This window comes from Agelaius tricolor, unplaced genomic scaffold (assembly GCF_023055355.1).
Source record: "Agelaius tricolor isolate 1412-34295 unplaced genomic scaffold, bAgeTri1.0.p SCAF_5, whole genome shotgun sequence".
Taxonomy (NCBI): Eukaryota; Metazoa; Chordata; class Aves; order Passeriformes; family Icteridae; genus Agelaius; species Agelaius tricolor.
Window position 1 is genome coordinate 5,743,639 of NW_027269265.1, and position 27,316 is coordinate 5,770,954.

Genomic DNA, 27,316 nt, shown 5'->3' on the forward strand with positions numbered 1-27,316 from the left:
CTGGGAGCGGAACCGCTTTGTTTCCCCTCCTGGCCGTGCCCCCAGGGCTGCCCGACCTTTCCCCGCTGCCCACCGCACGTCCCGGGCAGCGGGATAGCATCCAGGGCTTGGCTTCGGTGTGCAGAGACCGAGCGCTGCTCCGAGAACAAAAAACAGTTTCCCGTTTTCCTCCTGGCTGTGCCTGCGAGACACCGGCGATTCCTTTTCTCTCTGGAGCTCTCCGAGGGCTTCCAGTCCAGCTGCAGTCACCTCCAGCCCCTGTGACCCCCCCCAGTCCCAGGTGTAGTTGTTTTGGTTTAGGGTAAATTTTGGAGAGAACTTTTTAAAGGGGTTTTTTTAGGAAGTGTGAAAATGCATGTATTTTATGATTGGCTTTTCGCAAATATTAAAATGAATATTTATATGTGTTGTCTTAGAAAGTAATGCTGTATTAATTCTCTTAAGTACTGTGTTAAATATAGCTTTAGGTTATAAAAAAATGTTAAAATAGAAACTATGCTATGTAGGATACTTTTTTTTAAAGAAAGGACTCACAGCGAGATAGCAGCCACAGAAGACCTGAATCTTTCAGAGAAAAAGAATTTAATGCTCCATTATCAGGAGAAACAAACTTCTTCCCACCTCGAAGGCGCTGTTAGGATTCAGAGGAAGAAGTTGAGATGACCAGACAGAATCCTGTATTTGACTGGAATTTAAGCATCATGTATGAGATGTATGAATATGCAACAGGCTGTTGCTTTTAAGGGTTAATCCTCTGTTAACGTGCATCCTTTTTCGGGCTCATGCTGCCCAGAAAAAGGTACCCGGACATCTGTAACTCTTCATTCTTATTGTCTCATATTGTCCTAATTCAAATTGTCCAAATTATTATTAATCTAATTGTATTACTATTTTTATAACCATTTTATTACTATTAAACTTTTAAAATTTTAAAAACAAGTGATTGGCATTTTCACAGGAAAGTAGATTTAATTGGTTTCTTTCCTTAACTGGTCTAGGAGAAATTTTTTTTTTTTTTTGAGAAAAGTGGGAAAAAAAAACTTGTTTATTAAAGAATAAAATTTTTTGTTGCTCTAAAAGAGATGACAAACTCAGAAAGTTTCTTTTCTGGGTTGCAGCTCAGCTTACTCAGATTCTTATCAGTCTTTTTGGTGCTGGAAGCACTGTGGCTCAGGCCCAGCCCGGTGGGCTACAGGTGTGAGTTGCTGGTGGTTTTTTTTTGGTGTTTAGTTTAGAGCAGGTTTAAACAGGTCTAAAGAAAAGGGAAAAAAAAAAAAAACCCTACAGTTAAGGGAACTTCTTTGCCTCAGCTAGCTAAACTAACTAAAACAAAGGAGAGCTCTGTCCCTCTGTCTGTCCATCTGCAGACAACACAGTCCAGGAGCAGGAATGTGGAGGAGTGAGTGCAGTGTCTGAAAACAAACTGCTGCTTCTTCTCTGCCCCCTTCACTCTCTGGAACAAGTCTTAAAGGTGCAAATCTTATTATTCTGCATCAACAGGACAAGATGATTGGGGATAAAAGCATCATAGAGTCAGCCCAGCACAACAGGTCACATCCTTTCCCGGCCAGGTTCCTGCAGGAATGCTGCCCTTGGACATGCCTCCTGCTTCCCCACCTGTGAGTGCAAACCCAGTTCTCACATGTACCCACACTGGCCAAAGTTTCAGACCTTGGGCTCCAAAATTCGTGGTGGTGGATACCCCCAAGTACTAAAAACACCAGGGACTGCGGCATTTCTGGTCATCATGTCACTCATGGACAGTTCTTAATAACAGATTTGTTAGTGCTTATGTGCAGAGGTGAAAAAACTCTGTTCTTACTGCCCTGATGTACCAAAGAATTTCACAAGAGGAGGTATAAATGCAAAAGAGGCTGGAGAGGGACTTTTTACGAGGACATACAGTGATAGGACAAGCAAGAATGGCCTTAAGCTAAAGGAGGGTAAGTTTGGATTTGATATTAGGAAGAAATCCTTCCCTGTGAGGGTGGTGAGATCCTGGCACAGGTTGCCCACAGAACCTGTGGCTGCCCCATCCCTGGCAGTGTTCCAGGCCAGCTTGGATGGGAACTGGAGAACCTGGGATAGTGGAAGCTGTCCCTGCCCATGGCAGCAGGGCTGGAACAAGATGATCTGTGAGGTCTCTTTCAACCCAAACTGTTCTGTGATTCTGTGAGAAGGGTAACCCACAGTAATTCCTGGCTCCTCACCAGATATGACACAAATGCATGCAGATCTTATGTAGGACAGGACATACATCCTGTTCCCAAAATCTCACAGGCTCAGGCCCCTGATCTGTCAGCAGATGCAGCACAGGGTGGCTCTTTACCACACGCAGCTGCTTGGTCTGTTCCAGCTACACCAGTGAGCAAAGAATTCATGAATCATCTCCTGAATTACCATAAAATTTGCATTACAGCTTTTTGAGGCAAAACACAGCCATGGTCTACCTTTGAACCTTTGGGCTCCTACTGATTTTTCAGCAAATCAGTCCAAACCTAATACACATGACAAGGGAAAGGTGACAGAAAATAAAAATACACCATCACCATACTTTGTTTCTGTAAATAGCCCCAGTCATCAACCATGTCCAAACTAATAAATGTAAATTAAATGTTTGTGGTAATTCAGAATAGAAACAGGCCTCTGAAGGTTATAAAGGAAGTCACAGAACTATGAATGTTCACGGTTACACAGTTATTGGTAACAGCTATTCTTTCTATTCCTCTGTTTTCTCCTGTTTTACTGAGTTGAGAACTATTTATCTTGTGTTAATGCAATGCACAGTGTAATGGAACCTTAATGTCATAGAAAATATAAATAATATAAATAAATAGCAAGTAATTAAACTGTTTTCTGGGTCTCATTTCCTACTTGTGCTACATGCAGGGGGTGCACACACAATTGTGGAGCTTTGAGCCACAGTGCAACCAAACAGGCAGTATAAAGCTGGAAAAGGATGTAAACTGCAGCTGCACAGTGCATTCCCAGTGAGGGTTTTCCCAGATATCCCCAAAGACACAGGAATGCAGCAGCTGGGACTGAGCACAGAAAAGATGAGTAGGAGAAATTCACAAGCATCTTGTGATTGGTTAGTGGTGAGAATTTATTGTGTCAACTCTGTGCTTCAACCCTTCTTTTTCAGCAAAACTGAGTAAAATATATTTCTCTTGTTAAAAAAAAAAGGGTAAGTCAGGGAGGTTTTGTGCATTTGAACACCTGCACAGTCTCTATCAGTGGAGACTTAATGTCCTGCCCTGAGACAAGCATGAAGTTCCTGCTTGATGTAAACCTGAGCTTGGGAAGGAGAGCACTTGGAAAACTTAAAACATCCTCTACAAGGTAATGTCCATTCTTGCTGTTTTACAACTTATAAAAAGTAAATACACTCATCTCGTTAGTCTTATCTTAATGAGAGGTAAGTAAATCTTGAGGTTACCCAGAGAAACTGTGGCTGCTCCATCCCTGGAAGTCTCCCAAGTGAGAGGGAGAATTCTTCCATCCCTGGAAGTCTCCCAAGTGAGAGGGAGAGCTAGGCTGGGAGAATTCTTAAGGAATTGTTGGGAAAATTTTTGAGGAATTTTCTATTCAAGTCTATTCTATGATTTCTGAAAGGATCCCATCATAATGGAGCCCTTGGATTTGACCAACATCTTCATTTCCAAAGAAGACCAAAAAAAATTTTCTCCTTATAATGCCTCAACTTAGTTTCCACATGAGAAGCTAATTTTCACTTTCTGAAGAGGCCATCACTGCTAACAGCTTTTAAAAGTCAGCCAAAGTCACATCAGCAGCAGGAGTGACAGCTCTGCTGTACTTTGCCCCATGGCTGATGCAGATGGCACTTTGAAGTTCAGCAAACACATTCTGATATCTGCACAACATGCTTAACTCCAGCTGGGCAGTGCAAGAGCCAATGTAGAGCTGGAGTGCAGGGCCCTGAAAACAAAATCACAACCAGTTACTGGTGTGGGAGGTCACAGTCTTGCCCCACACCCTCCATGAACCCTGCTGAGGTTCCCCTGCTGTGTCAGTGGCAGCAGACAACAGGTCAATTAAACTCAGCACATAATATGATAACGAGCCTTATTCTCAAGAGTTACACAAATGATATTGACACACTTAGTGGAAATAAAAGCAAGATAAGCTGCCTTCTGTCTCTAAAGCAATATGGCAGAAATATAGACTTGATTGGATTGCTATTTCTACATTTTCATTTTCTCCAGCTGTGCGGTGTTGAGGAGACTTTGTGCAGAAGTAGAACTGAGGGATGGAAGGACTGAGAGCTGTCCTGCAGAGAAAGACTTGGGGCTACTGATGGGTGAAAAATTGGATATGACCAAGCAATATGATCTTGCAGCCCACATTTTCCACCTCTACTCTGCACTGGGGAGACTGAAGATCTGTGTCCTGCTATGGATTTCTGGGACAACAAAAAAGGTGTGGACCTGTTGGAGGAGGCCCATGAAAATGGTCAGTGGGCTGAGACACCTCTCCTGTGGCAAAAGGCTGAGGGAGTTGCAGTTGCTCACCTGGAAGGAGAGAAGGCTCCATGGGCACCTTATTGTGGCCTGTTAATATATAAAGGGACTTCTGAGAAACACAAAAGTTACAAAAGATGTGGTGTCAGGACAAGGGGCTACAGTTTGAAACTGAAAGAGGGCAGGGTTAGATTAGATATTAAGAAATTCTTCCTTGTGAGGATGAGGAGGTTGCACAGAGGAGCTGTGGCTGCCCCTGCTTTGGAAGTATTCCAGGCCAGGCTGGACCAGCCTGGTCTGCTGGAAGGTGTCCCTGCCCGTGGCAGGAGGTTGAAATGAGATGGTCATTCAGGTCCATTCCAACCCCAAACATTCTGTGATTCTATAAAATGAGTAAATTTGCACAGATTTACGGGTGAAGTGCTCCTCTTGGAATGTTCACAACGTGGGCCTCGCATGACTTGCTGCCAGCCCTGCTAATAATACTGTGACAGCATGGGTGTGAGTATTTTCCACAGTGCTGTGATGCAATTTCTTTGATCCACATTAGAGTGAATAAAGCTCCAGAGCAATTATCTGAGATTATTTCAGTGTCTGTGTAAAACATAGATTTGAAAAATGCTCTTACTTCACTTAATTATTTATGAGAGTACAACAACACTAAAATGAACAGCAGTAAGTAGAGCACCCTCTTCCTCTATTTTCTCTTTCACCATGAGCAAAACAGAATACTTTATAAGGAGAAAAGCTCTTTGCTTTGTTTAGGAAAACAAAACTTTATGGAGGATCTGTCATAAAATGAATGCAAGTGAAGTCAGGCCATGTGTCCATCCTATCTGCTTCAGAATGTGATCTGTGCTGTATGGTTTAGTGTTGCCTGAAGAGGAGACAAACAAACACACATCCAGGCAAAGACAGTCCCATGTAAATGTAACAGAGTGCCAAAAATACTTTTTACATACATCTGTCTGATCAGACAATGGATATGTACCTTCCCTCTATTGATTTTATTTTATACCTTGTTTAACCACAAATTACTATTTCAGAAAGTGTCATCTCCTTTGTAATAGCATTTACTGAAAACCTAAAACTGTATCCTAGGTAAGAATCATCCATTTGAGCCCTTTAAATGTGGCAATCGTGACCTGATGTTGATTCAAGGAACAAGTCTGCTGGCACTATGTCAATGAAATTTTTCCTCTTGCTTACAAACAGCACAAGCTCCTCTGCTCTCTGTATCCAAGTTACCTTCTGGAGTTCAAGTCTCTGAGGTTTTCAGCACTTAAGCCTCTGCATTCCTATCTCCCCTAATTGCCTCTCATTTCAGCTTTTAGCAGCATGTTGTTCCACCTTCATGTTTTTTCACATATAACCCCTTCTGCCTGCTGCCTTTCTCAGGCAATTTAGAGACTTGAGGAAAATAACTCCCATCTTTTCTTCCTTCAAATCATTCCTTAATTTTGCTTATGACTTGCATCCATTTCATTTCACTTTGTTTAGTTAAACTTTTGTGTGTGAGCTCCCATCAATTTAAAACTTGAAGTCTAATTCTAATTATCACAGAATCATAGAATGGTTTGGGTTGGAAATGACCTTAAAGATCACTCAAACCCAACCCCTCTGCCATGGGCAGGGACACCTTCCAGTATCCCAGGTTGCTCCAAGCCCCATCCAGCCTAGCTTGGGAGACTTCCAGAGATGGGGCAGCCACAGCTTCTCTGGGCACCCTCGGCCAGGGCCTCCCCACCCTCACAGGGAAGAATTTCTTCCTAAATTCTAATCTAACCTCAGTCAGTTTAAAGCCATTCCCCTTTATCCTGTCACTCCAGGCCCTTGCCCAGAGTTCCTCTCCAGCTCTCTTGGAGCCTCTTTAGGCACTGGAAGGTTCCCTAAGGACTCCCTGAAGCCTTCCCTTCTCCAGGCTGAACAATTAGGACAAAATTAAATACTGTGTCTTCTATCCATTGGTAAAACAGTAAATACAGCTGTGAGCCACTGTTTTCCAGTTCAACACAGCCTGTTCCCAAGCAGTAGATGGTAAACTAGAGACATTGCACTTTTTTCTTTGCCAGAGTGAGCTGCATCTGTACCAGTCAGTCAAACAGGGCCAGGGTGTGGAGTTGTACACTGGCATACGGTCATCCACACTTTCAGTCTCTTTCTGAGGTTCCTGGTATGGCTTTGAACACAAGCACTGTCCCCAGGAATGTGGGGCATGTCTGAGGGACATCAGCTACACACACAAGCCAGGTCAGTCCAGCTGATCTCAGTACTAGAAAGCTCAGAGATTGCTTTACTTGCTAGCAAAGACAGAGCAAAGGTGATTGCACAAGTCTTTGCAGCTATTTAGATAAGTGAAGTGTAACTGTGAGCAAATCATTTCTCCTCCTCTCCCCTCCTTACATCTCACTGTTTGCTCCCTCAGGAAAAAAAAATAGAAAAATAGATAGAAAAATGTCTTATAACAACCATCACAGAAAAATAAAAAATATCAATATAAAATACACAAGGGTAAGACAATGCTTATTCAGACAGCTAGGACAAAAATAGGAGGATCTTCAGGCACAGAAGATGATTCCTGGGTGTTGGTCAGTGACTTTTTGTGGCATACCCTGGGCAGGATTTCCTCAAGAAAAGAAAATATTAGAAGCAAGAGCCATTTTCCACCTTGTACCTGGTGTGACACTTGTATTTGAAGCAGTAAAACTCTGCAGTGATCCCAGCCACCTGCAGCTCCCCTTGGCCCTGCCCTTCTTCCCAATTTCACATCCATGGCTTTTCAATTTGATTATAAACTGCTTGGCTTTGGGTTTTGTTTGCAAAGTGCTCTGGGAGCATTCACTGACACCCACATTAACTGTATTTGTTTAAAAGAGGCACATTACTTTTAAAGGACAATGTTTGCCTCCAGACAAAGAATTCCTGCACATCAAGGCTCCCCCTGACACAAAAGGATATTTTATTGTGACTGAAGTGATCCAGATGTGTCCTTCACATAAGGGTGAACTCAAGTCAGGTCTGCCTGAGACCTGCACATTCCCTCCAGACCACTCTTTTTTGACTTCTCTTCCTGTTTATTGACATTAAAAGCACTTTTACTCAGAGAAATAATAAAAAGAGAAATTCAGAAAAACTTCAGCCTTGTTTGCAGGAGATGGGCCATCTATATGAAGATAAGATTTGTTTATTAAGAAGGGACAGTGATGAAACCCAGAGTCCATGAGTCATATTATCCATTTCCTTTTCATAACATACTTTTTTTAGTTTACATTAGGGGTGTGACTAAATCACCTGTGTTTATTTAAATAACAGAAATAGAGAACATGTTCAGGTAAATTGAAGAAAATCCCATTTGATGATAATAGCATTTTGTTTGTGTGACATTACTTCTGCGTAATTCTTTCTGATTATTCAAAAGAAACATTAGAAGAAGTCAAGATAGAAGTTGTTGATTCTGTTCTGCTTTAAAGGAACAGCTTTCTTGCTTTCTTGCTACAGACCAAACCATCTTCTCATGGTGAAGAGGCAGACAATATCTTTGTTATTTACACTCTGATTCTTAGATCCCTGTTTTGTGTCTGTCAGCTTGGGGTGGTTTTTCCAAGGTCACCAAATTTAATGGAAAGGTTTGTATTCTCTTTCCACATCTGGAATTTTATATATGTATATATCTCTACATATATGTATATATACAATATTTATTCCATTTAAATCTGCTGTGATGACTCTAGAAGGGTTTTGTTTTTTTTTTTTCCATGTGGGCTCTCTCAGTGCACTAGAACTGAAAGGATTACTCAAAGGGAACAGGGAAAACTTTCTGTCTTGCAACATTGAATATTGTGAGGGGCAGGAGGAGGAAAAGGAGTATTTCCAAAAGGCTGATTCTGCAGAGTTTTGCCTCACTGGGCACCTGCAATAGTCAGCAGAAAAAAACTCCACCATGGGGGTGGCCAGGGAACATAAAGTTGGGAGCCTGCTCTAAATCCTGCACTGAAAGATTTTTTTCTTCCTCCATCTCCTGACACAGAGGTAACTTAAGGAGTAGCTTGTGGAGGGAATGTCTTCCAAAAAAAGATACTTCAAGGAGTCAGTCCTTTAGTAGCTTTTAGCCAATGACAGAATCATATAATTAAAATTTCTTTCCTAATTGCCAACTTCTTTTTTCCTTAATAATTAGTACTACTTTTGGGACAGCCTCTTAATAGTGCAGTTTTCCTAAGACAGCTACTGTCCCTTTCTTTTCTTAGGTGTATTCTGCTTTGGTTTTAATAGAGAACTAAAATAAAGTGGGGTTGGTTTGGGTTTTTTACACTGATATTGTTCCCAGCTCCAGCACAAATCTGGGACGGGGTTTGCTCTCTGGCTTAGGCCCCCTCTGCTGGTCTTCCCAAAGCAAAACACAAAATACCAGGGATTTTTCATTACCAACAAACCTTTTCAAGAGAAAATTCCAGATTTCTCTTTCTTAACCTTTTACTATCTGATATTAAATCACAAGGAAGATCAGCTCTGGGGCTGTGAACTCAGCACAGGGGCAGTTTTTAAAATGAATTCAAGAAAATAATTGCATAATCAAGCATGTGAACCTGTGGAATTTCTCAGGCAAAAAGTCCAAAAGTGAACATGGCCTAAAAAGCTGATCCCAGCCTGATCTGGCTCTTAGCAGCACCCTGTGATTGGCGTTTTAATGAAGATCTTATGTAAGGAGCTGGAGAAGCATAGGCTGCTGGGGATGGGGTTTTGCTGTGTATCTCAGCTAACAAAATCCAGAGGCCACAGTCCTGCTCAGACAGCACGTATTTGAAGGAGATAAACAGGTAGGGAGGTGGCTAAATATTAGCACCCATTCCAGCAACATGTAAAACAGAGATCTGATTATCTGGGGAAATCCCTGGATGTCAGAGAAGTTAATAAAGCACAGTGCTTTCTTAATCAGATGAAGGAAGGGACACGCTGGCATTGGGAGAATGGAAGTTTGGTGCACCTGCTGTTCCAGGAGTTCCCTTCTGCTACCCAAAACTAAGAAAAAGAAGCTCCAAGACTGCTCTAACTAATACCAGCACCTAAAAATGTTTCCTGCATTGCCCAGGATCAGGCAGAAAAGGGTGGTAGCACAGGTGTCAACCCAAAGATGTTCAGGAGAGTCACAAAAGACAATAATGGTTCATTTTGCATGGGTTTGCAGGATTTTTAATTATGTTAAAAAAACATTTCACATGTCACAGCAACAGGCAAGATCCTGGCCATGGGTATTTAAATCAAAGCTCTTTAAGCAGCCTCCTGTTACCTGCTCTGGGTAAGTAAATTCATGAATGTTCTGGAGAAAGTGCAGTGGAGGCAACAATGGTGGAGAGAGACTTAGAGAGCTGTCATTGCTCAGCTGTATGGGCAGAAGGATAAGGGAAGGTTTTATTGCTGCCTTCAAGCACAGACTCTTTTCAGAGATACATAGTGATTAGACACAACACAAATTATGACACAGGAAATTCTGGTGGGAAACAAAAACAAGTGCCCAGTCAGGTGAGATTTCCATTCTCAAAGGTATTTGGGTTGGTTATCAGGAAAAGGTTCTTCACCCCGAGGGTGTTTGGGCACTGAACAGGCTCCCTAGGTCACAGCACCAAGGCTGGCAGAGCTCAAGGAGGGTTTGGACAATGCTCCCTGGCACAGGGTGGGATTCCTGGGGTTGTTCTGTGCAGGGTCAGGATCTGGATTCCATGATCCTTCTAACTCAGGATACACCAAGATTCTATGGCTCAGCTGGACAAAAACCTAAGCAACTCCTCATTGGACCTGCTTTGAGCCAGGAATTGAACCAGGTGACCTCCAGAAGTGCCTTCCAACCAAAAATATTCCATGATTTTATGGTAAGTGACTACTGGATCATTAATCCAGCTTAACCTGATGGAAGTTACTTTGACAGTTCTAATGAGTGAATTAGAAATTTAAATCCAATCCAGACTCGCTGAAGTCAGTGGGAATCTTGAGCTTAACTTGAAAGGCACTGGATCAACTTCAATGCTTTTAGGATTCATGTTCAAAAAAGATACTGAACTTTGGTTTTATGGGTGACACTAGAAATTGCCTTATTTTTAAACTATGAGTTTCTCAATAGGTTGTCTCTGCAGTTAGATGAGAACTGCTCTCTTTTGAGAAGTCACAAATCCTGCCCAGAGGGTCACCAGCAGAGCAGGAGTTTGTTCAGTGTTCTGGGGAGGTATTTATATATATAACTCCACTTTTCAGTTTGCACTTGCAGGAAAATTCCCATTTGCCAGGTGTTATTGGTAATGAGCCTCTTGTCTAACGTTGGTTCAGCTCAGTTCAACTGCTGTTTTCGTGTGGAGACACTGTCTATAATAATTGAAATTTATGTCACAGAATGGCAATCCTGTGACCTCTGTAGAGTGAGCTAATGGTTCCAATCCTGTTTTCAGCAGACTGCTGTGAATCAACATGGCCACTGCTTTCCCTTTTTCACCTCATCATTTTTCTTTGTAAGACAAGCTTTTTCCCCTCTTCCTTCCTTATCTTGTCTCTTACAAGGGATCCTATTATTTATCTTCAACATGAAACAGAGGAAAACAACACAAGGGAGTAATTACAACACAATAAATGTCAAGTACTAGCCAATGATTTGGATAATTCCTATGAAGGTTAAAAATGAAAAAAAAGGCCAATGACTTTGTAAAAACATAGTGAATGCCTTTACACACACAAAGAGAATGGAAACATAGATTTATTTTAATAAATATGGGAGTCATATACTACAAAGAAAGAAAACAAGCAAGGAAACAAACTTGTTTCAAATCCTTAAAAGAAATTACATTCACAATCCCTCAAGAAGTAGCTGTCCTAATCCCTTGGATTAACTGAAATTTCCTGAGAAGGAAGGATACTTTTCTGGTTAGGGTGGAGACTTGGATTATCTCCAAGTAGCATCCATGTTTTGAGTAATCCTCTGATATGAAGCTGCACCTTAAATGTTCTCCAAAAGAATGCATGCTAATGTGACCTGCAATACAGATCTTCCTTTCCTGATACCTCTGGGTTTAAAATGCGCAACAAGCACGTTCTTTTCATAATGGCCCCTGTTGTTTTGCTGATATTTTGTTCTGCACCATCCCAAACAAAACAGAACACCATCACTGCAGGGTGAGGGTTGTCATAAAATGCTAAAAATCCGAATTGCTGCTTGTTTTGCTTTCCTAAGAAAGCCAACACATGGAACTTGTGATCTCATATCCATTTTTACCATGTCCCTTATGCCAGCAAACATGAAACAATGTCTTTACTTCTTAGTCATACCCCTTCAGCACCTATGTAATGAAACTAAATTTAAACTTTGGTTATCCTGTCAAATAAAAAAAAAGGAATGGGTGGCAAAAATCCAGCTCCAGACCAGGATTATCCTGTAAATCCAGGGCTCTCCAGAGTCCTTGGTACTACAGAAAACTTATTTTGCAAACTACTGAGTAATGTTTAGATTTTAAATATCTCCCTGCCTTGCTTATTTGACTCAGACATGTTGCTTTCAGCTTAATTTAACTGTTTAATTGACACACAAAAAAATTCATCTGCTCAGCTGTGTCCCAGCTAACAGCTTGTTAAAAGAGACAACTGATTAAACACATTTATGTGAATGAACGTAGCAAAGCATAAATTGTGTGTGATTGTACAAAGAAAATGACTACATATTGAAAGAAAAGGAGTGGTAAGACAAAAGGGAAGAAAAAGGGAGTTTACAGAATATAAATCTTATCCTTTCATCCAAACTAATCTCCCTCACATCTGGAAATTTCAGTCTTTTTCAAATTTCAGTGTCTCTTGCCTGGATGTTAATAATCATAAACCCCCTAAGAGCATCATAAGACTCTCGATGACTCAGGATGAAGTATTCTTACGCATCGCCAGTCTCTCATGTAATTTCGGCTGTGATTGCTAAGCTAATTCTTAGGTTAAACACGCGGCAATTGTGGGCAGGCCCATTACAATTGGCTGGCTAAGAGCAGTTTTTACAATGCGCTAATGACTGGGGGATTGATCCTGCGAGGTCAGTGGCAGCTTTGTCACCGGGCTCCCTGTACGGACCGAGAGGAAACAAAACCAGCAAATTCTCTCACATTTTGAAAAGAGAGTCTAATGAACAGAATAGGCGAAAGCCTTGCTTGTTAAAAAAAGTTGAGAAACTGTTGTTGATAGATGGTTAAGCACGTCCTGTTAGTTTGGTTATTATATTGTAAAAGGGGTTAAAAGGGGAGTTATAAGAAATAAGGTACTCAAGGTCCCATAACACACCTCAGTGAGGTGCACCACCCCCGGGCGAAACGAGCCAGCCTGGACAGAACTGTCATGGGCTAATCAAGAGCCTTAAAACTTCATGCAAATGAAGGATCCAAAAAGCAACCAATCCAAAGGGACAAAAAACAGGATAAAAAAGGGCTTCTGACCCACTGAGTGCCTTCCGCTCCATCTGGGACATGGCTACATCGCTGCTGAAATGAAGCCCCAGCGCCGGCGCTGGAGCATCCTCGACGGGAACGCTCCTGCTCAGCCCGCGGGCCCCCTTGCTTTAGGCCTTTCTTTTTCTTAAGATAAAAGCTGAAATCACTTTAGTACCAAGAGCTTGCTCTCGTTTTTATCATGGCTGATAAAATATTCTCGGTGTTCTCCACCTCGCAGCTTGTCTTGTAGCAAAAGGTCTTGTTAAGAGAATCAGACTTTGAGAAATGGAATACCAAGACACAGGCATTTCTTGGTGCCCAGTGATGAGGATTAAATGAAGTGTACCCTCCATGCTGGAAGGAGCTGTGGAAGGTATCCCTGCTGGAGCCCTGGTGTGTTCTAATCTGCCCCAGCCTTTTAAATACTTCAAATCAACTTACGCTGTCTCATAACGTGGCTTTAAGCTGATTGATGGTTTCTGTGCCGCGGAGAGGCACAGATGGTCCCAAAGAGCCCATATGCATTGTACTGCTGAGAAACTGGTGGAGAGCTCAGGGACAGGGGCCAAAATGCATTGGCATAGCCAGGCAAGCCATGCCAGCACTCCTTCAGACATCAAACATGGTTATTTTGTCCCTTTTTCCATAACAAGTTCAGGACACACAGGCTTTCTAGCAAGGCTTTTCCATTTCAACTACCTAGGCAGCAGAGGTTCTAAAGAGAGGGGGGAAAAAATCTCTTTAAATGTTTTTGTTCTTTCCCCTCGTTTTTCATTTTCTTTCAAATTCCTGTAGACTGTATTGACATTCTTTTTTAATTTCCCCGTGCCACAGGAAAAGCAAATTTTCCTAGCCACTGGGCCTTCAGTGACATTTTGCTACAGATAGAAGGAGGCATGTGAAATGCAGGTGCTTTGCAGATGAGCTCTGAAAACCTTGATAAACTGCATTTCTCTTTCTGAGCTGCCTGGATTTTTGTCATCTTTGAGCTTTTGAAGAAATTGGGAGATGCCATGATTTTGCCATATTTCATATACAAAAAGATACAAATGGAGGAATGGCCCTTCCCCAATATTTTAGAATATTATTAATACTTGCATACACTTATTTCTATTAATGGTAAATATATTACCTTTATTCTCCTTTTTATCTTTTATTAATTTATAATATATATTTTGTATGCTTGCATTTTATATGCTTTATATTTTTATTGTGCTTATTTTTACAAGCTTTGTATTTTTATTATGCTTCTATATTGAATATATTTTATCTTTATTTTCAGCATAAGAGGATTATTCTTCTGTTGATATATTGGTCTTTACTGTACTTTGCTTTTGCTGATTTTCTTGAATTATAGGTTACTTCCATCGGCAAATTCTCCCTGGAAAAATAAAACTCATGACTGAGCATCACTTGCTTTCTCTTACAGCTAAAATAAGAAAACCACATTGTGATGCCCTAATGATTTTGTACCTAATTTTGTAGTTTGAAAATTACCAGCATTTGGTTTTTAAATGAGGTCATAACTGTTGTTTTTAAAAGCAATCAGCAGAGCATGGATCTGGTCTCAGAGGCAACAAAGGTTGGGAAGCACTTTTCAAAAGTCCAGCAGAAAGTGAATTAAGTCAAAAGTGCTGCATTTCAGGAATGCAGGATGTTTGTATGTGATGACCAAAATCTTTGTGACATCCTTCAGATAAATTCAGGTTGAATGCAGGATCCACCCTAGGTGTGTGCTTTTGATGATTTAAACATCATGTGATTATTAATCATCACCACAGTGCCAGCATTTTACGGAGTTCCCAAAGGCACAGCTGCCTGAGCAGATCCCTCCAGGTGCCATCACACCAGAGTGCTGCAGGAACAGCACCAGGAAGATGGGAGGCCTGCAGGGTAATCATCCATCTGGCTTTGGGATCCCAAAAATAGGTGCAGCCCCCTGGAGAAGGGATGGGGATCAGTACTTCCCAAGCCAAGCATGAAGTTATGGCAACATCCCATTACTACAGGTCCCACATATCATTAATATGAAGATTTCTGTAGATAACCTCTAAGTATCTCTAAGGTAATGAATTAATTTTAGCTATCTAAAAATTAAGGATCTAGTCTAAGTAGTCATCTCAGCTTCTTCTGAACTCACAGAAACTACAGAAGAGAAAAAAGTCACCTTCAAAGGACTCACCCAACCTGCTCCAGGCACTGGCAAAAACATGACAGTAATGATCACCTGTCTCCTTCCACCAAACCAAGGCAACCTGGACAACAGCTTGATTATGCATCTAATATTTAGATGAGTATTACCAGGTGATACAAATCCTTCTCCAAACAAAATACCACAGTTTACCAACTTTTTAGGCTGCAGAGCAACTTGAAATGTATTATCTCCCACCTACATGAGATATTCATGGCAGACCATAAAAGAGAGGAGGAACAGGGACAGTAAGTAAGGGAAGCTGAAATGAAGGTTTCAGATGAGAGAAGTTCAGTTTTTTTTCTCTGAGAAGTCAAGAAATCTAAATGGTGCAATACAACAGTTCACAGTTACAACAATGATCCTCCACCTCTACTCTGCCCTAGTGAGGCCACATGTGGAGACCTCAAATCCATGCAAAATGAACCATTATTGTCTTTTGTGACTCTCCTGAACATTTCTGGGTTGACACCCATGCTACCACCCTTTTCTGCCTGATCTTGGGCAATGCAGGAAACATTTTTAGGTGCTGGTATTAGTTAGAGCAGTCTTGGAGCTTCTTTTTCTTAGTTTTGGGTAGCAGAAAGGAACTCCTGGAATATTCAGTTCTGGTTTCCTCAGTTCAAGAAAGACAAAGAGCTACTGGAGAGGGTCCAGCAGAGGCCACAAGGATGATCAAGAGTCTGGAGCATCCCTCTGATGAGGAGAGATGAGGGAGGTGGGCCTGTTTAGCTCAGAAGAGCCTGGGAGGGCATCTCATCAATGCATAAAAATATCTCAGAGGTGGATGCCATGAGGATCGTACCAGATTCTTTTTGGTGATGCTCAGAGACAGGATGAGGAGAAAAGACCATGAACTAAAACACAGCAAGGCTCACCACCACAGGAGGAAGAACTTCTCACGTTGACAGCGGCAGAGGACTGGAACAAAGTGCCCAGGAAGGTTGTGGAGTCTCCCTCTCTGGAGAAATTCCAACCCACCTGGATGTGTTCCTGTGTCACTGCTCCAGGTGACCCTGCCTTGGCAGGGGGTTGGACTGGGTGATCTCCAAAGCTTCTTTCCAACCTGGCTGTTGTGTGATTCTGTGATCCTGTGATCCTGTGATATTGGTATTAAAAGTCCCTTATTTGAAGAAAACACAGACAAAACTCTGATACTCCATGATATGCCTTACAATAAAAGAAGTTTAATCACTGGTATTAAACCAGGAAGAGTTAAAAGGGATGTTGGGCAATCCAGCATGCAGAGATTACAGCAGGCTCACACAGAATATGGCCCCTGTGATGGAAGCTGATTCCAAAGTGCAGCTCCATTGCCATGTGACCCCAGCAGCCACTGTGGCCCCATTTTCTCTTTTATGGGAAATGATGTCATTGGGAACAGTTTCACTGGGCCAAGTGTGGAATTTTCTAAATTGAGTTTTAATGAATAGACAGGACAAAGTCATCCTCCTGCCTGCAATAACTGAGTGTGCATTGGTGACAAAAAGCTGCTTATTTAGATACACAGGGGTTTATATTTCTTTTTTAGAAATACTCTTGGCAACTACCATCCATCCAGAGACTTTTAAAAAGCTGTAACAGGAAACAGAATTAAAACTGTCCAAAATAATATTTTCTAAAAATAGGCTGGGGAGCAGCATATCATTTTAAATATGACTATAATGCTAAAAGAACTTTCTTGTTCCAAACAGTGAAATATGATCCTTCTCAATAACTCATAAATGATTTATGATACAGAGTTGAGTTTCACAATGGTTCTTGTTACTGTGTTGCTAATGAGTATGGTGACTACAGGTCCCAACCATCTGTATCACAACTTGGTGTACAGCTAAAGAGAAAATAAATAGTTGTACATTGGGAGATGTAGTCTTATCAACTACAAATACATTTAGTAGAGGGATATTATATACACAGCTGTTTTATCCTAATTAAAAGCGATGCTTGAATTTCTTGTAAACATTTATTACTATTGTCAGTGCAACAGGCCAAGCAAATCTAGGGAGCTAAATAAAAAGTTATGCTTTAAGAAAATATTGTAGTAATTTAACTTAGTCCAATTTCCCCTGAAAAGTGTATAAATAGCAAATGAGAGCAGCAAATTCTCTGCTGTCATTACATTCTTGCAGCTTAAAATGAGGGCATTGCCAAAAAGATACAGGGCCATGTTTTCATTCAGTTTTATTAAAAAAAAAAAAAAGCACTCAAAACACACATGTACATAACATGGAATCTAAATTAAATCCACGATTGTATAGAATTCAAAGTGCTAGGAGAGTTTTATTAAAGTGGAAAAGAGGGGTGAAAAATTAAATTTATTTTTAAATGGAGAAGGTAAAGAAACATGGCACATGCCTGCAGGAACAACTCTGTAATCATGGGAAGGGGAAGGGTTAGGGCTTACATTTAAATGTCTCTAAAGGTCTGTTTCCAGCAACAAATTTCACTGCATTTAACTATAAAGGCCTGAAATTTCTAAAGACCCTTAATAGTTACCAGAACATCGAGCAGGACTGAGCAGTGCTCAGTATCGTGATAAGGATCACGATTAGGATGAATAGAGGGAGATTGGGTCCAAACATTCCATCCATCCACAGGCAGCAACGGGGAAATTGAGATTCTGCAATTGTACCAAAACACGGTCAGTTCATCTGTCACAGGAAAGCCAGAGAGCAATGAGGTTTGGTTGTATTTTCACAGCTCTTTAAGCTCTCTCAAGGTTTTGCTGTAATCTGCCCTCAGTCACTGATGAACTGCACTAATGGCTGTCGACTGTGGGAACATAACTTGCAATTGGAGACCTCTCTAAACGTTCAGTTTAGGGAATGCTTTGGTTTGGAAAGGACCTCAAAGACCATCCAGTTCCAACCCTTGCCATGGGCAGGGACACCTTCCACTATCCCAGGTTGCTTCAAGCCCCGTCCAATCTGGTCTGGAACATTTCCAGGGATGGAGCAGCCCCAGCTTCTGTGGGCACCCTGTGCCAAGGCCTCACCACCCTCACAATAAGGAATTTTTTTATAATTTCCAATCTAAATCTACTCTCAGTTTAAAGCCATTAACATATGGCTGTTTGCTGCCATTACTGTTCAAGATGGAAACTACCTAGACAACCTTGCCAAGCACCCACTTCACCTTTCCCAGTCCTCAGCATCTCTGCCTCTGTATTCAATTCCTTCTTCACATCCTCAGAGCTACCGTGCATTCCTGATCCTCCCCTTGAAGCACTCCTGGCACCCACTCCCCCTCAGAAATCCCCAGCCACAAGGTTTAACCCTGGCTTGCTGGAACCAGCCATTCCTCCCAGAATCACCCCCTCCCATCGCAGCCTCCTTGGGCTTCCCTCCTCCCCTCCTTGAGACAAAAGAGAGATTTGTCTAAAAGCTTCTCCTCTCAATGTGCTCCCCGCAGGCTGGTGGGGGAGTCGCTCCATGAACACACTCCCATGTCTTTTGTCCACAGGCCGGCCTTCATCAAAGGGGGCTGAAACCCGTGGGATTATTAAACCCATTATGCGTTCATTACTGGTAATCCGCTGCTGATTCTGCCAGCGGTCGTGCTTCCAAGGGGAAATCCTGCGGGGCTCCGACTCAGGCGAGTGTGAGTCCCTCAGGAGCAGAGGACAGAGTGACAGGCTGTGCCAGGCTGCACATCAGGAGGGATTTCTTCACATAAAGGGTGATTAGACATTGGATCGGGCTGCCCAGGAATCCATAGGGAACGACTGGACACGGCACTCAGTGCCATGGTCTGGTTGACACGGTGGTGTTGGACTCGATGATCCCAGAGATCTTTTCCAACCTAAATTATTCTGTGATCCAGGGAGACGAGGCTGATCCCGCCTCGGAGCGCCTCGGGACCCACTTTGCGCTCCATCGTCCTCAGGTGGGCTGAGCTGCCGCCGCCACCGCACCGGGACCGGGATCCGGATTGGAATCGGAACAGGACCGGGATGGGGATGTGGATCGGGATGTGGATCGGGATTTGGATCGGGATTGCGATCGCGATTTGGATCGGGATGGGGAACACCCGCCCCGGCTCTCGCTCCAGCCTCTCTCCCTCAGGGGCAGGGGCGGGGCCGATGACGTCACCGCCCCGCGCGGCGCGGGACCCGGGGCGGAGGGTGATGTAATACCCGTAACGGCCCTGCTCCGTCCGACATCCGGGTACCCTGCCGGGGTGCTGCTTTTTTTTTTTTTTCCGCCTTATATATATATTTTTTACTCTCTCTTTTTTTTAATCTGAAAAGCTCCATTTGCCGCTTTTTTGGATATTCTAATTATTTGATTTTTTTCTTTTTTTTTTTTTTTTAACGGGGGAGGGGAGGCGGCGAGGAGGGAAAGGGCGCGGGGGTGCGCGCGCGCGCTCCCGCCTCCCCTCCCCTGCGGCGTGCGCGCCTGCGCAGAGGGGCGGCGGCGGCGGCGGCAGCGCAGTGCGAGTGTGTCCGTGTGTCCGCCCGCCCGTCCGTCCGTCCGTCCGCGGCCGGCGCTCCGCGCGGCGCTGCGCGGGTGGGCGCGGAGCAGCTCCGGCGGGGGACGGGGACGGGGGGGGGCCGGCGGCGGCGGGGGCGAGATGAGCGCTGGGCTCCCCCTGGGCACAGAGCCGCCCTGTGAATGAGCTGAGGCGAGGCCGCCAGCCGGGTGCCCCCCTCCTTCTCCTCCTCCTCCTCCTCCTCCTCCTTGTCCCCCCCTCCTTCCCCTTCTCCCCCGCGCACCGCCGGGAGCGCGGCCCTGCCCGCACAGCCGGCGCCGACGCCGCGGCCGGGGGGGTAAGTGGCGCTGCGCAGTGCGGGGCCGGGGCGGGGTGAGGGGGCGGCGGGGCCGGGGCGCTGCGGGGCCCCGGGGCCTGTAAACAACCGGGGGCGGCGGAGCGCGGAGAGCGCGGGAGCTCGGCGCCATCCCCGGCGGCACAGCTGGGAGCGGGTCGGGCGGCCGCAGGGAGGGAGATGGATGGGGAAGGGGACGGGGGAGCGATCCCGCTGGGATGCCGCTGCCGGGAGCCCCCTGCGCAGCCCCTGCATTGCAGGCGCCCGCTGAGGGTGGGGGTGTCCCCGGAGCCCCCCGGGCACGGCGGGAGGAGGGTGAGCAGCGGGGTCTGGGCCTGGCTCAGGTAGGAGCAGCAGCTTCCCTTTCTCCCTGCCCCCTCCTTTCCTCGCCCAGAGTTCATTTAATGAAGGCTATAAACAGCCTCCTCTCCCATCGCCACCTTGACGCTCGGGGCACGGCACTGACTGGGGGGGGGGGGGGGGGGGGGGGTGTGTAAAGAAAAAAAAAAAAAAGAAAAAACAACAACACGCATCTATTTATAAAGCACCCCACCCTGGCGAGGGTCGGAGCATCAAGCGCTCCCCAAGTAGTGACATTGTGAGGCAGCGGGCGGCTTTCCCTCGCCAACGCCTTTCGGGCGTTTAAAGTTTGTGAGAGGTTTCGGTGCCTTTGAAAACAATGTCGTGAGCAAAGGTTGCGCTGACGATCTGTGATCTGTCACGGCGTGCGTGGTAAAAGTCCGTGGAAGAAAATGCTGTCCTCGGTGAGAAAGTTGTGCGGTGATGTGCTGGGGAATTGGGCTTGCTTGTGAAATGCCAGAGGTTCTGAGCACAGGTCTAACCTTTTTGTTACATTAGATTGTATTCTGGTAGCTGCGATACAACAGCTAAAGGTTGACAGTTTCAGGAGAATTGATTTTGCAGACATCTGTTCGATATGTATTTGTATTTATTTGGTACGATTAAAATATTTCTTAGTGTTGCCATGTGGATGGCAAAATTTTGAAGGTACAGAACTAATGTTTAAGTTTAGAGTAGCACTTGGGAAAAACTAAAGTTTTTGGAGCTATATTTTCTGTCAAATGGAAAAGTGCTGTGCACTGGGGTGGCTTCTGTGGAAACCTTAAAGTTTAAGGTCCTTAAGTTATTTAATCCAAAGGAAATTTTTATTTTTATGTTGTTAAGCAGGAGGCAGTTTTAGAGCAGGAGAGCAGTAGTTGGAAAGAAGGTAGGTGATACATTTTCCTTAGATTGTGATACTTAGCATCAGAGTAAGCAGAATCAATTTATGAAGTAGAAGTTCTAACTCTTGTGATTCTAGAAAATGAATTTCCAAATATGAGCCCTTGTAGCACTTTCCTGAGCTGGTTCAGTGATTAGGTTTTGTGAAGCAGGTTTTGTGCAGTACTGGTGGAATTAAGGCTGGATTTAACTCAGGACCCTGAGTTGCCAAATTACCAAGAATTTGGTCAATTCTTTTGCAATTTCTAGCCACGTTTCTTCTCTGATAGCTTCCCATCTGTTGCTGTTCATAGTTTCTTCTGTGAATAACAGCAGAGAAAACGTGGGCCAGGGAAGTTTTGCACTCTACCTATCCAGTCACAGCAGTGTTCAAAGGGAAGGTGTTAAAGGACAGCAGCTTGGATTGATGCACCTAAAGTTTTTTTTAGGAGCATTTGCTGCTCCTAAAGTTTTCACTCCCTAAAGTTTCTGAGTCTCCTTTTTATATATGAGACTGGGCTAAAAGACTTGCTGATGTATAGTGCCAGTTATTAATGTTTTTATCACAGAGATCTTTGTTAAAATCCTCGGATGAACATGGAGAGAGTTTGTCTGTCCTCTGCTCTCCTCTGGCATGGCCATGTTTTCTCATATACAAGCAAGGCTTAGCTCTGGTTTACAGGTCTAGTCCTCTGCCTGGTGGTTGTCAGGTAAATCTCTCCCCTGGAGGTACAGTAGAAAACTATTCCTGTTTTCCAAGTATTTCCTTAACTGTCTCTAGGTATGCTTGGGATACTTTTGTTGAAAGCGAGGAGAGATGGAAATGCCAAATGACTGGCAAAGCTTGCAGGTCCAAACAAGCAGAACTCACTCAGGGCAATTTGAATTAAAGCAGAATACTAAAAGTTGGGTTTGTTGTTTCTTTTTTTTTTTTTTTTTTTCTATAAAATCAAGCTCATTGCTTCTTATCTGGAGTGCAGCTTATACAGTGGAGTTGAGTCATTCTTGCTGAGGTAGCATTTTGAGAACTGTCGTTAAAATGCTTAGATATTTAACTCTGGCACAGTATAATTTGCAAACTTATGTAACTGGTATGTTTTTGAATGCAGCTGTCAATAAGAGATCTCATTGCACTTTTTTTTAGTGGAACTAGAGAATCTAAAGCAGCTGCTTTTACAAGATGACCTAAATATAAATAATTCAAGAATAGCATATTTCTTACTAAAATGTTGACATTGCTATTGGCTTAATTTTTATGTGTTCAGGTCAATTCTGATATACAAAATATTACGTAATTGGCTGAGCAGAACGGCATTGCAATTAAGTGATGGAATGATGCAGGTTGTGCTAATAAATAAACAAGTTTTAGAATGGGAAGTACTGTAAAATAACTGTTTTCATTTTGCTTCTGCAACCCAGAGACGTTTTAAGGACTTGAATAGTAGTAATGTTTGAATTCAAGACAATAGTGGTTTATCATAGTTAAACCTGAGCCAAACTGCATTTATTCTTCTATGGCATGTGGACCTTTGTCAGTTTTGCTCCTCTTTTCTCATAAATCATACTTGACTTTCAGTTTTTATTAAAAAAAATTGATGTATCATCTGTTTCGTTCTAAATGACGCAACTTGTAGTCTCATTTGTTCTTTTGGAAATTAATCTCTTTTTGGCTAATACTTGGTTGCTGAACTCTTACTGATCTCTGTAGTTTTAATCACATGATCCAAATTTCAGTTAGGAATACTAGGATAAGAAATAAACTTCTGTAACATTTACACATTCTTAACTACAATCCTCTTCATTGAATGAATGGCAAATGCAAAGTATCAAGTCTGTGTATACAATATGTAATCCCTGAAAAAATGTCAGTGTTCTTAGGATATTTAGAAGATCCAGGGAACGTGCATAAATGTACATTTTATGTGCATTCCATTCACCAGTGCTAAAAAATATTTTTAAGGGAGGATTCATATATTTGAGCCATGACATGGTTCATATCACAGTGGAGATAACGTTTCCTGCTTGGAGCTTCTTTATGTTTGCTGTCTGTCTGTGAAGGAACAATTTAGCATTTAATAAGATTTAATATTTCTAGAGTAAATCACTTGACTCTTAAGACTGGGAAGAATGTTTAGGCCAAGGGAATTGTAATCAGGGCAGGAGGAGAAAGCAAGGGTGATGCCATGGGAGTGAGTAGGCTGATTTTTGTTCCTGGGTAGAGTCAGTAACCACTGGGTGTTACTGGTGTTAAGCTATGGTTGCAAGGTCTGCTTTTCTATATTTGTGTGCTAAACTCTGGTCTGTGTTAAACCACATACCGAGTTACAGATTTCTGTCAAGTTGCTATCTTTTTTCTTATTTATTTTGTTTGTGTTTAAACACAAATACCAGTACAATTCACTAATGGATATTTCAGCTGCCTGTTGGAGTCTACAGAACAGAGTGTGTTTATAAATACGTGAAACAGTTGCTCAGATTTTTTTAACGGCTCTTCTCGAAAGGTGTTTATATGTGACTAAAACAACAGAATAAAAACTTCTTGCACTGACACACAGTTGCAATGAAGGACACTTCTACTGCTTAGAGTGTAAACTTTATAGCAGTATATATCTATATGTAGCAAAAGAGCTTCTAAGAGTGCCAGGAAGGAAAAAGCAAAACTGGCTGCCCATGTTTCAATATTGAAACGTAGAGAAATGCAGTTTACAGAGAGAGGAAAAAGTACATTAGCCTCTTCATTGCTAACAGGTTAGTTCTCAAAAGTAAGAATATTTTAGTAGATAAAAAGGTCTCTAAAGTCTTCTAAGATAATGATTTACAAACCAAACAAACTCAAGTGTAACATGACTTGTATTTTGATAGCTGCAGTTTAAATAAAGCAAAGCACTTCAGTGTGCTTGTGGTGATACGCCACGTGCAGCTGAATTATGTGGGACTGCTCAGATTTGTGATGTTGCTCTCATCTTCAATGCCTTGCTGGATTGTGACCTAGAGAATGAAATGTGCTCTCATATTTGGGTCTCAGCTGCAACTTGAAGGATTTTCTGTATCTATGTGTGCAGTTCATTTTTACTGCCAACTGTCCTTGTCATCTGAAATTCAAATGGCAGCCTGTATTCTTCTTGACCATATATCATAGCTATTTGTCCATTAAGTTCTGTGGTATTTTTTCCTTAGAAATGCTCTAAAATGCAGTAGCCACGAGAACTGTGTAGACTGTGCCTGAGCTCTTTGTGTTTAAGGATGAGTTTAAGGAATTCTCCAGCTGTTGAGTAAAACCCAGTCTTTGGAAAGGAGTGCAGAATGTGGAAAAACGTGGGCGGTTAAGCAGCTAGCATTAAATTGTAGGAAAATTTAATGAAGAAGGAATCGGTTGCTGTCAGTAAATAATTTTCTAGTTCCCTCAGCCAATTACAGTAAGTATTTGGACAGACCCTTGTTAAAAATCAACTGCTGCTGCTCTCTGTAAAAAACCTTTCTGAGGCTGCAGAGCAAGGCCCTGTAAGCTTAGGAAATGCTGGCATTAGCACTGCTTTGATTTTTGAAGAACAGGTGAATTCAACATTGTCCTCATTAAGTGACCAGAATGTTTAGAGCTGTCATGAACTCTGGAGTGAGAGGAGCACCTTTACTGCCTTGTTTCTCATGGGCAAATCTGCTTGTAGTGATAGAAGTGAGCTTGGCAATCACTGTGCCCTCAGAGGAAAGCCTTCTGTCCTGAAAGCTTCTGTCTGCATAAAAGGCTAAGAACAAGGGTTGTTTTTTTCATTGGTTTCTTTTTATGTAGTCTTGGGCGAAAAATCTGTTTTATTGCAGCAGTCATCGTCTGTCCTTGTTCTTTTAATGAGATAGGAATGCTGGGGACGTGAGGGCAAAATAGCTTTGTAAATAAAAGCTCTGTGTGTGTACAAAAGAGCAAACTCCAGCTTTTCCTAAGCTTTGAGGATTTAACTTCCAGGTCTTAATGTGCTTCTGGCATAGTTTTGATGTCATTTCCTTGCAAGCAAAGCCAGGTTCCAGCTGTAACTTCAGAGCATTTCCTATTTTATTACCATTTTATTCCCGTGTGTAGTCATCAGGTTTCAAGTCTCTCCTGTATGCTGCTTTTCCTATATCCTTACCAGAATAGTGTTAATGTTGCTGAGATTAGAACCCCACAAATGTTTTCATGTGAAGTGAAGGGTCTGGGAAATTGCTTGTGCATTATTTCATAATATTGAGTGCTTGACTAAACAGGAAGTTTTGGGGCCTCCGTGCAAACATCATCTTCTAATTATTGGGCACACGCATACTGGTTGTGTTTTCTCAAAATAGTTTATTTTTATTTTACTCCCAAGCTCTGTCTGTATAAACTTAATTTTCACTTGGGTTTCATTCAGCCATATTGTTAAAATAAATTGCTCATAAGACAAACCATAAACAATTGGCTGGTGCTTCTTGTTGAAGTTAGGAAGATCTGAAGTTTGAAAGCTTTAAATAATTAGTTTTTAAAAGGAGCAGTGACATTGTTGAGCAACTAGAAATGCAGAGAGGAGAAATTAAGGAGCAGATAGAGGAATGATTCCATGTGTTCAGTTTTCTTGAACTATTTAGGACTGTATTGATTAAATTGTTAAGATGTTTGTGGTGAGGTTATCAGTGAAACCATACAGCAGAGGGATGGTGGCGTTTTGTAAGAATTTGTACACATTGCCATAGGCAACAAACAATATCAACTGTAAAAAAAATGGCAGTTTCCTGAACTGAGAGTAACTGTGTGAGTATAATTTTTTCCCCATATTTCAGGAATAGTTCAATTAATACAGTTGCTGTTTTGCTGATTTTAAAATTGTTATTTGAGCCTCCCTTTGTCTTTGGAGTCTCAGCAAATAATCCCATTGGGACCTTTTTCCATGGAGCATCTTTTTCCTGGTTTATTTTAACACTTAGCTAAAACACTGACAAAGACAAATTGGCAGTAGCTTGACTTCAGGTGCATTTGAACAACCAGAGCAGTCATGGACAGAACCCATTCTGCTCTAGAGGCTCTACCCAATGTCTTCACTCTTTTGGGTTGGGGCAGAATGGGTTAGGACTCTGCAGTTGTCTTGATTTTTCTGAATAGATTTAGTTGAACTTGATTTAAAAAAAGTAAATGCTTTTTGTTTGGTTAGGTTTGGGTTTTTTTCCTTTGACACAGAAATGCAGTGGAATTACGTGAGCCTTCCTCTAAAAAAACATTCCTCTTTGAATCTTTAAATTTATTTTTTTGTGGCAGGTATTGTTTGATTGGTAAAACTGACAGTGAATGAAGATATTGAGGCTTCAAGCTGTAAATAAGAGATCCAAAAAAAGCAATTTAGAGAAAAGGAGGATTTTAGCTATTATTTGAATAATTTGATGTGTTCAGATTTGTTAAATTCTTGCACTCTGAGCGGCTTGTTCTCAAGTAGGAATTTTCAGTTAGACCCAGAATATTTAGGAGTGGGGAAATGATCTGCAGTGATGAGAAATGACAGTGGCAGAGCACTCATGGTATTACAAATACTGGAAAAAATTGTAATTCAACTTTCATGACTTACTATAGCTCCATTCTTCTGGGTTGTCTCTTTCTGTTTCCTTTTCACCCATGTTTTCTTTGTGGTGAAACTGCTGCTGTGTGGAGTTCTGTTGGAAAGGCTGTGTAGCACAGTGTACTCCTTCTGTCATGAGCAGCTTGGTTGGAATCCTTAAATTCACTTGTTTGCCTTGCTCTTTCAAAAAATTTGAATCTTACTGCATCTCATTGATACATAAACTGAAGCAAGGCCTTTCTTTCTCCCAAATTCTGTCTACACAGACTGCAGCTTCCTTGGATCTTCCAGTTCTTTTTTTTCTGTTGTTCTGTTTTCAATGGGGCTCTGAATTTTGGCTGGAGCCTGCAGGAATTTCTGCAGTGTTAACAAAGCACTTGTTTAAGCTTTTTGTCTAAAATGGGTGTCTTTTGTTTGTTTTCCAACACTTCTAAGTAAGAAATCTTTGGAAAATGAAATATAACCAGAAAGGTGCTGAACTCAGCAGCAGCATGGACACGTTTTCTGCTTATTAATGCTTTCAAGCAAGGACCTTGGCCTTTTCATTCTCCTGCTGTTCAGACAGCAGCACATGAATTTATGCAGGGCTACCTCATTGATTTTCATAGTTCTTGTTAGTGCCATTTTGGTTGTCTACATAGTTTTTCATAGCGATTGGGCTG

General features: G+C 42.3%; 2 protein-coding genes across 3 annotated transcripts in view; one reads left to right on the forward strand and one right to left on the reverse strand.

Annotated features, from left to right (window-relative positions):
- Positions 1-19,425: 19,425 nt before the first annotated feature.
- Positions 19,426-20,136, reverse strand: LOC139589565 (putative HTLV-1-related endogenous sequence). Its single transcript, XM_071426004.1, has one exon. The coding sequence runs from the start codon at positions 20,134-20,136 to the stop codon at positions 19,426-19,428; it is 711 nt and encodes a 236-aa protein (XP_071282105.1).
- PPM1A (protein phosphatase, Mg2+/Mn2+ dependent 1A) overlaps positions 19,494-27,316 on the forward strand; it is a 35,190-nt gene continuing 27,367 nt past the window's right edge. The window contains exon 1 of one of the 2 annotated variants that reach the window (XM_071426223.1): positions 19,494-19,884. The gene's annotated coding sequence lies outside the window, so the exon portion shown is untranslated. The remainder of the gene's footprint in view (positions 19,885-27,316) is intronic. The other variant, XM_071426224.1, reaches the window with a different exon arrangement.